Source organism: Papaver somniferum, chromosome 11 (genome assembly GCF_003573695.1).
Source record: "Papaver somniferum cultivar HN1 chromosome 11, ASM357369v1, whole genome shotgun sequence".
Taxonomy (NCBI): Eukaryota; Viridiplantae; Streptophyta; class Magnoliopsida; order Ranunculales; family Papaveraceae; genus Papaver; species Papaver somniferum.
Genome location: NC_039368.1, coordinates 63,205,616 through 63,214,840, shown reverse-complemented (window position 1 = coordinate 63,214,840; position 9,225 = coordinate 63,205,616). Strand labels below are relative to the sequence as shown.

The window sequence follows — 9,225 nt, the reverse complement described above, 5'->3', positions numbered from 1 at the left end:
TGGGGTGTGGGGGGTGGGGGGTGGGGGATTGTCTCTTAAAGAAACTCCCTCTTCCCAACAACCAATAATGGCCCTTGATTGAATTATCCTCATCAGTCAAAATTCTCATTAACTAAAAAAGCCAACACTCACATTATCTGGTTGGCCGAACTGAGTTGCGTGTAAGTAGGAGTTTGGTTGATGGACAAAAGAAGTTCGGAGAATGGAGCTGTTCTTTTTTTCTTTTTCTGAGGTCATAGTTATTTTCAATGCACTGCTAGTGGTAGATAACCCATACATATCTCACCATCATCCAAATTATAAATCTTCCTTTTATTCCTTTTCTCATTTCACTTTTTCAATCAAAATTTTAACTTTTGTTTCGTAATTTTGTTGAGAGGTTAAAGAAAAAGGTGGTAGGAGAGAATTTTGATGATACTAAGGTGAACTTAAAGAAAAACAGAGGACCCACTTTCATCAAGTTCATCAACATCAAAATCTCTCCAACCTCAATATTAATTTTGTACTCTTAGTTGTTTTTTTCTGTTTGTATTTATAAGATCTTCTCTTTTATTGGTGTTAGTTGAACCACTGTACCATCTCTACTTATCTTTTAGGGTTCATTCTTATTAATAACTTCATCTTCAAAACCCTGTATAGGAAAAAAAACCCAGTTTTTTCTTCATCAGTTACAGAATTTGAGATAATGGGTATTCAAAACTAGAGTCAAAATTCTCACTTCAAACTTTGGATTTTCATATCTTATTACACACCCCCCCCCCCCCCCCCCATTACAGGAAATCTGCTCACATAACAAGAATAATCCCATTTTTTGTTTGTATCTGAAAATTGGAATTGACAGCCATTTCCTTTAAAGGGTATCTTTTCTCTGAATGTTATGTTTTCTTCACCCAATAGACATCCACTGTATTTGGATTCTTTCTATTCTACTCCATTGTTTTTCTTCTGACTTTCCATAAACCACAAAGTTTTGTTTTTGATTTTTGAAGTTTGTCTGAAAAAAGATACTCCCTTTTTTTTACTTTTTGACAAGAAATTGCAGAGGAGGCCCACTAGGTGGAATACTCTGGTGGGCTTCATTGAATTAGCAAAAACATCACATATGAATATATGATGATGATATCCAAAGTTTTCTCTTTTTAATAGATAGATCATTTCTTTAATTTTTTTTAATTCGAAACTTGTTATAAATAGTTAGTTAACTCTCATTATTATTGTAGTTGCTTCATTGCAATTGGGTCATTCTTAAATTTTTTTTTAATCTCTTTTATGTAGAGTTAAAATCTTTGATATTTCTTTCCCCCATCTTAAGAAATCACCTTATCTAAATGCTGTTCTTCTTGATATCTTGTGTTTCTTTTATTTTCTTGTCAAAGTCTCTCTCTTTAAAATCCTTGCCATCATGGCTTGGTGATATGAGATTGTTCTTCCTTTGGTTTTGGAGAAATTTACTATCTTTATTAGTTAATTCTCTGAGAACAACGAAAATTTCAATTGAAAATTCAGAAAGAATGTCTTTAAGAAAGAAACTTGTTAGTAGTACAAGAGTTGAACATATTGAAGAAGAGATGAATTATGAGATGTCTGTATTGGATTTGCCTGAACTAGTTTTGGAGAGCATTTTAGGTAGACTATCTCCATCTGGTTTATGTTCCATGGCTGCTGTTTGTAGCTCTATGAGAGATAGATGTAGGAGTGATTATCTTTGGAAAAGACATATGGATGAAAAATGGGGTAAAGTTATTGGTAAAGCTGCTTATCGCGAATGGCAATGGCATATTGCTTCAAAAAAGAATTACGCTCTTGATCGCAGTAACTCGAAAAGTATTCCCAGATCTTTGTCTTGTATATGGCCTCTTACTTGGTTTAAATCGAAGCTCGAAAATTCGAACAAACCCGAGAGTAGTTTACCTGCGGATTCGATCATGTCATGGTATCTATCTCTTGAGACTGGCAACTTCTGGTTCCCGGCTCAAGTCTATAATCGCGAGGTATTAATCGACATCAAACTATAATTCTGTTTCATGATTTCTCAGATTTCATCAAGATCAATTGAGAATTTGAGATAGTAGTCTCTTGGTTCTATATAAAGAACAGTTTTTGGTTCTCTTTATATGATGCTGGGGTCTGTTTTTTGTTGTTGAATGTAGCTGCAGATACCCAAATAGCTGTTATACAAATTACTGAATTTCGTTCTAATCATTTTTTTTACAGCATGGTCATGTTGGATTTATGTTGTCATGCTACGATGCGGAGCTTAGCTATGACAGCCGCACAGACACCTTCCATGCTAGGTATGATACATGGAATCTAATTTCTTGATAATTCTTATGGTTTCTTCCATTAACAAGATGCGCACTTCTGGTTGGTGTGCTTATGGAGTTTGGGGCTTGTTTTCTCCAAAAAAAAAACGCTTTGAATATTGAAAGCTCATCAATGCTTTCTTTTGGTAGGTATCCTCCTCATGGCCGGAGGACTATTGTGATAGAAGAAGGTGTGGACTGGGATAGGATAAGAGCGCCAGCAATTGATACTCTTCCACATGACCTTCATGTGTCAGACTGTCTACATGATCTACATCCCGGAGACCATATTGAGATTCAATGGAGAAGAAATAAAGAATTTCCTTACGGTATGCTCTTGAAGCCAAATTATGTCCAATTTATAATACATTTCCTCCTTGTTCAAAAATTGTGGTTGTCTGATCCTTAACCAAAATGTTAATGTTGTCTGTTTATTCAGGTTGGTGGTATGGGATCGTTGGTCACTTGGAGCACTGTGACGGGAACGAGAGGCACTGCCTTTGTCATAGTAGCGGTAAGTAAAACTATAAAAGTTACATGGTTTTTGTAGTCTATACTTCAATAAAGTTATCTCTCTGGTTGATGAAGTTTGCAAGCTGTTAGTGTTCAATTCATGTATTTGTAATATGAACCAAGTCCAAGTCTAATCTTGTCAATTAGTTAAAACTTACATTTCGATTTTCTTTTTGAGACTTGCCTAGCTTCTCAATACAAATTGTCTCTACCTAGCTCATAACTGGTTCAATGCGTTTAAAACTTCCTAAACTCTGCCTTATTGTAGTTCTTAAGTTCAATCTAGTACGGACTAGTCTTTCAGACTCCCCCAAATCCGCTATATATTTGACATGGGTTTACTACCATCTTTAGATTGCAAGCAGTCAATGCACCCAACCTTCAACCACCAACTAACAGTAAACTAGTAACCAGCTTGCCTAAATCACAAAAAGATCCATCACAATCACAGCATTGACTTATTTTCAAAACCTTTACCATGTTCACTGAACTTGCTGATTAAATTCCTTGGATACCCTTTTCGGGTTTCCGTCAGTCTTATTCCTTCTATTTGTTACTTTTTCTCTTTTCTCCTTGTGTCTATATCTTGCCATAAGAAAAAAGTTTCTCACTAACTGAATATTGTGATTTCTTACAGATACTGTGGTACTAGAGTTCAACCAGTACACTCATGGTTCAAGGTGGAGACAGACGTTTGTAAGCAGAAAAGATCATCGAGAAGAAGGGAATGAAGCAGATGGGTTCTATGGAGGAATCAGAAAACTTTATGCTGCCGATGAGATTTCTATGTGGAAGCGGTTATGGCCTACTGAAGTCTTGGAATAATAGCTAGATTCATAGTGCAACCAATGTAGAATATCATTAGCCTTAGTTTTCCCTACTTTAACTAAGCTTAGAAATGAGGTTTTTTCTCTTCTGGAAATGAAATGAAGATAAGATTGGCGTTTTCAGATGGATGGATTTGTTAGGCCGTGTTATTTTTTTCCCCGGCAAATGGTTGGAATTATAGCAACCTGCCTTTCAGAAATACTAAAGCATTGTTTGAATTTATGATGCAATTTAAGTTGAGCAATGTTTTAGTATTTCTAGACTTCGAAGATTTTCTGAAACTACTCTTCTTCTTTCAGTACCTCATTCATTAGTATTTCCTTTGTGTTGCCATGGTCAGACAATTTCCAAAAGCAAGATGATGATGAATATCACTAGGCTTTTGTTGGCCAACTCGGCAACGCCATTTCATGGCTTCAAACTTTGTAGATTACATCGACCTCGAAATTCATTCTCTCGTTAGGTATCTTGCATGTATGAAAAGAGTAATTGACATGTTCTTGACTCATGCTGAGAGTGAAACTTAGTTTTCTAGACGATAAAAATGGCATGTGAATTGTGGCGATTGCAAAGCCTGTTTGTTAGTTAGAATCCATTTGTCACTCAGGCCTGTGAATCTTGTGAATTGTGATAGGTAACAAAGTTGGTTACATCAGATACCTACCCAAAGTGGCCAACTTGAAAAGCATACTCCATATCACTCGTGTTAGTATCCAGGCCCCTCCAACCATGAGGAACATTGCTTGAAGTTCCAATGTCATGATTTGAATTGATGAAAGCTCTGCCCAAAATGCTCTCTATTCCACCTTTTCGAAAGAATTTTAAATTCCGTAGTTTCTTAGCCCATACAGAACTAGAGGAGCCAGTGTACCCCATGGCATTCCACCACTCGTGTAGTTCAGAGAGAAAAGTTATGTTCAAGAACCAAAAACTCTCTACTCTAGAAGGAGGCTTCTGTCTAATTGAGTTGCTAGACATGAATAAGATAGCTGAGTGATCAGATGTGTCTCTGGATAACATCACTTGAGCAGAGTTTGGATATGCACCCTCAAACTGTGCTGAGACAAGCACTCTGTCCAACATGCACAAAATTGGATCATCTTGTAAATTTGACCAAGTGCACAGACTCCCACTTACTGAAAGGTCTAATGTGCCATGAGAGCCCATGAATTCATTAAACAGACTTCTCCATAACCTTGAACCGCATGCCCTATTCCTATCCCATCTTCTGAAACTATCCCGAAAATAAAATGTATTACTTATTGATGGAGGGTGATTTATGGAAAATAAATTTCTTATTTTATTTTTATTGTTTGTATTTTATTAAGGATATTTTTAGTAAGAAAATAAATAAAAAATCGTATTTAATATTTATGGTAATTTTAGGATAATCTAGAAGTTTATTTTAAAGATCTTTAATAAGTTAGGAAAGTTGCCTAAAGGTAGTACATATCTTTGGAAATATTCCCTCTGTTTCAAAAAGACCGTCTTCTATTTCATTTCTATCAGTTTCAAAATTGTGTCCAACTTCTGTTTATAGGTGTATTTTTCATTGAACTCTCTATTATAGCCTTTATTTTTTTATATTCATAAATGCATATTAATGGTACCTAATCTAAAATATTAGAGAAATTTGTACAATTAAGGAAACAAATATATCCTTCATTCCTTTTAAAAGACAATATATTTGGCTCCAAAAATTAAAATTCCCTAAAGAATTTATACTCCATAAATTCGATATCTTTTAATTTTCCTTTTTTTATTTCATATTTACAATCCTCTTAACAATTTTAGGCAGTTTTTAATACTTGCCTTTTATTAACATTAAATAGGTAGATAATTAAGGGTAGTCAAGTAAGTATTATGGTTTTTCTAATATTTTGACAAAGTCAAATCGGACCGTCTTTTTGAAAGGAGTGACTAAGTTTTTTAGGTTTTTGTTAAGTTTAGAGTTTGTTTAGGGAGAGTTATCTATATAAGGAGCTCAAAAAAAAAAAAAAAACGAAAAAATTGGGGAGTTTTCTTATTAGTTAAACTATTTCATTTTCTTTAAACTTGTTGAGTTTATTGATTTTGATTTTTATTGATAGTTGGGTTTACCCGAGGTCTGAATACTAATCTCATATCTATAGGTGTTATTCGTAGTGAATTAACGAGGTATGGATGAACCATAACTATAGTCGTCATTCGTAGTGAATTAACGAGGTTTAGATAAACCCATAGATTTTAGGATATCTCTTTGAAGATCAACTAATTTCTATCAATTTCTACCCATGTTATCGATTATTTTTCTTACCCTCGGATATAATAGTGGCATATGGATTGAAGGACAACAAAATATTTCAAAGTTAGTCGAATGATAAGGTTTTAGATTCAATTTTCAGGAACATAATCGAACCTAAAATAGATGAAATAAAAGAAGTTTTATTCTCTATGAAAGGTAATTTAGTAAAATGGATTCAAAACATATTTAGATCTAAAAGGTTCCAACAAAAAGACAATCATTTTATTTCTCTAATTCCGAAATATAAATCTCCAAAAAACCAAAATAATTTCAGACCTATAAGCCTCAGTAATACCTTATATAAGGGGTGTTTCTCTATATACCTCCAGAAATACTAACGGTACCCCTTTATCTGTATGACCTCAACAGTTATCTACCTACCCATCAAATATTTTAAATTTGCATACCCCCGAGATAAACAAACCTACCATCTCTGAGTTCCGAAATAGTGTTTAGTTTATTCTCTGCTCTCTTCACGGTGGCAACGAAAGATTGTTTCTGAAAATCAATTATTATACTATAGTCAAAATTGCAAAAAAAAAAAACCTAAGTTTCGATTTAAATTGATTTTCAGAAATAATTGATCATCATCTGACTTGGATTTAGGACTTATTTTGGGGACAAATCATTTTTGTTACAATCAAAACAATGGAAAAAGGATCGAGATATTCATCTCGTCATATTCTTTCGCTTCCCGTGTGCACATTAGTTAAATTTCTAAAGCTAAATTTAAACTAAGATCCCACCCCACTGTTTGTTCATGGGTAAAACTCGCAAGGGATGCTCCTTCCAAAGAACAGGAGGTCCAGATAACGGATGATTGTTACTTTAGTTGCAAATGTCTTAAAAGATGCTTTTAGCTGTACTTATTAATCATCTGTGCTTATTTCAAATCATTTGCATCACCCATGAGAATCACTTCAAAACTTGGTTATGACGTGCAACAATCTTCGAATGAAGTCTTGAGACCAATTCGGCGAGTCGGTACTGAGTCGTGCTCTGCAACTCGGCGATCGAATCAGAGAATCTTTTTCGAGAATTCTTCGTTTTCAGTGCTTCGTTCTCATTAATTCAGGTGTTTCTCCTGAATCAGTTGTTAGTTAAGCTTTAATTCTTCATCATTTACTTCATATTCTATCTTTAATATGTCTAAAAATTGAAGTTAAATTGAGAATTTCTCAAATTCTCAATCTGAATATGAGAAATCAAAAAAATTTAGTTCTGGAAATAATTTTGTTCCAATGGCCCTTAATCCATCGGTATTCATCCCTGATGAGATTATTGATGAGAGTGTCAATGAATGGGTTTTTAGTTCGATCGGAAAACTTGACTTCGTCAAATTGAAGATGTTAGTTGATGAAGCCAGTTTGAGAAAACAATGGAGTCTTACAGGTAATTGTCAATTCATTCCTATTGGTAAAGGATTTTTTATTATAAAATTAGAGAATAAGGAAGATATGAAATTTGTTTATGAGGGTTTCTGGGAGGTAGAAACTCAATATCCGAAGCTTAGATTCTGGAACGTGATTTTAAACCTGAACTACAAAAATCTTCCATTACTTTTGTTTGGATGTTATTCCCTGGTCTCAGCATTGAGTATTGGAAAGAAGACATTCTTATGTCAATGGGTAAGGCAATTGGTAGACCAATTTGTATATAACTCTGAAAAAAGAGGTTGGTTATTATGCTAGCATTTTGGTGGAAGTGGATTTAGCAAACACCATTCCAAAAAAAGTTGTAGTGGAATCAAAGTATTGTAAATTTGAGCAAGAAATAAGAGTCTCAAAATTGCCAAATTTTTGTAGCATATGCAAGCTAGTTGGTCACTTGGCAACAGAATGCAGAGTTGTAAGGAAAGAGCAATCTCAAAGTGTGAAGACTAACAATGGACATAAATCTCGATGGAGGTACACTCCTAAAAAAGTCTCCATACAACACTCTGGAGGGTTTGATATATGTTTCCCTTCTACTAGTAATCAGATTTCAGAACCAACTAATGACAATGCAGTTGAAGAAATTGATGCAATAATACATCCTATTTTAAGTAGCACTCCTCCTGTTCAAGGTAAGAGTTATACTGATACTATTTCTTCTCAACTTAAACAAAATGAAGGATACAAGGGTACTTTAGAATCTCCTATAAATTATCCAGCTTTATCTATTGGAAGACTTCTTGAAGTTAGTACAAGTATTCCACCTAGTGCTGATATTTCAAATGGTACACAAAATACTTTAACAACATTTTTTGATTTATCTTATGGTGAAGCAAGTGCCTTAATAACATCTCAAGCTTTATCTAATATTTCTGCTACACAAGAAGAATGGCAAGAAGTGCAAAAAAAGAATTCTTCAGCTAAAAAGTTAGATCACTCTCACATCAACACTGGTTCTGGTAATAAATTTCAAGCTTTGGTAGACTTTGCTGAAAAACAGGATCATACTTTCTCAAAGGTGGTGAGCAAGCCTTCTAAAGGTAAAATTACTAAGGGCATACCTAATGTTACCACAAGAAAACAAGATAATAATTCAGTAAAAGCAAACAATGGAGTGGGGAGTTCTAATACTTCTCATTCAACTACTTCTCAATGAGAGTGCAGTACTGGAATATCAAAGGCTTGAGAAGAATACAAGCCACTGATAAACTAGTTAATTTAGTTGAGAGTTTTAGGCCTTCTCTCTTATGGATAGCTGAACCAAAAATAAATGTTTCTAATAATAGAGTAAAGAATTTAGGACTTCCTGGTATGATTCAAATGATTATTCATAATTCTACTGGTTCTACAAAAGGAAACATATGGTTGTTTTGGCATTCTTCATTATCAAGACATGTTGTGGTATCATCTTCAAGGCAAGCCATTACTGTTAAAATTGGAGATGTTCTAGTAACTGGTATTTATGTTGTATGTCTCACAGTGGATAGATGACAATTATGAGAAGAATTACTAAGCATTAGTACACTAAATTTACCATGGATGATAATTGGTGATTTTAATGTGGTTTTAAGTTGTGATGAAAAATTTGGTGGTAGAAGACCTCTCAGAGTATCAATGCAAGACTTTAGAGATTCCATAGAGTCATGTAACTTAATACAAGACACAAGAACAGGAATTAAGTATTCTTGGTGTAATAATAGAGCTGGAAAAAAAAGAATTCTTTGTGGTTTAGACAAAGCTTTTTATAACACAAAATGGTTGGATAAATTTGAAGGGTGGAGTTATAAAGTAGGAGTAAGGGGTACTTCAGATCATGGTGCTCTATTTGGTGCAGTTGTAAACTCTAATAAACCTGAAAACACTC

The 9,225-nt window shown here is 34.2% G+C and overlaps 1 protein-coding gene across 1 annotated transcript; it reads left to right on the top strand.

The window, feature by feature from the left end:
• The first annotated feature begins 310 nt into the window (after nucleotides 1-310).
• LOC113322139 (F-box protein At2g32560-like) lies at nucleotides 311-3,898 on the top strand. The gene is made up of 5 exons (XM_026570166.1): nucleotides 311-1,991; nucleotides 2,215-2,294; nucleotides 2,454-2,632; nucleotides 2,743-2,817; nucleotides 3,454-3,898. Exons 1-5 carry the CDS (start codon nucleotides 1,329-1,331, stop codon nucleotides 3,639-3,641), a joined length of 1,185 nt encoding a protein of 394 aa, XP_026425951.1. The 5' UTR covers nucleotides 311-1,328; the 3' UTR covers nucleotides 3,642-3,898.
• The last annotated feature ends 5,327 nt before the right edge of the window (nucleotides 3,899-9,225 follow it).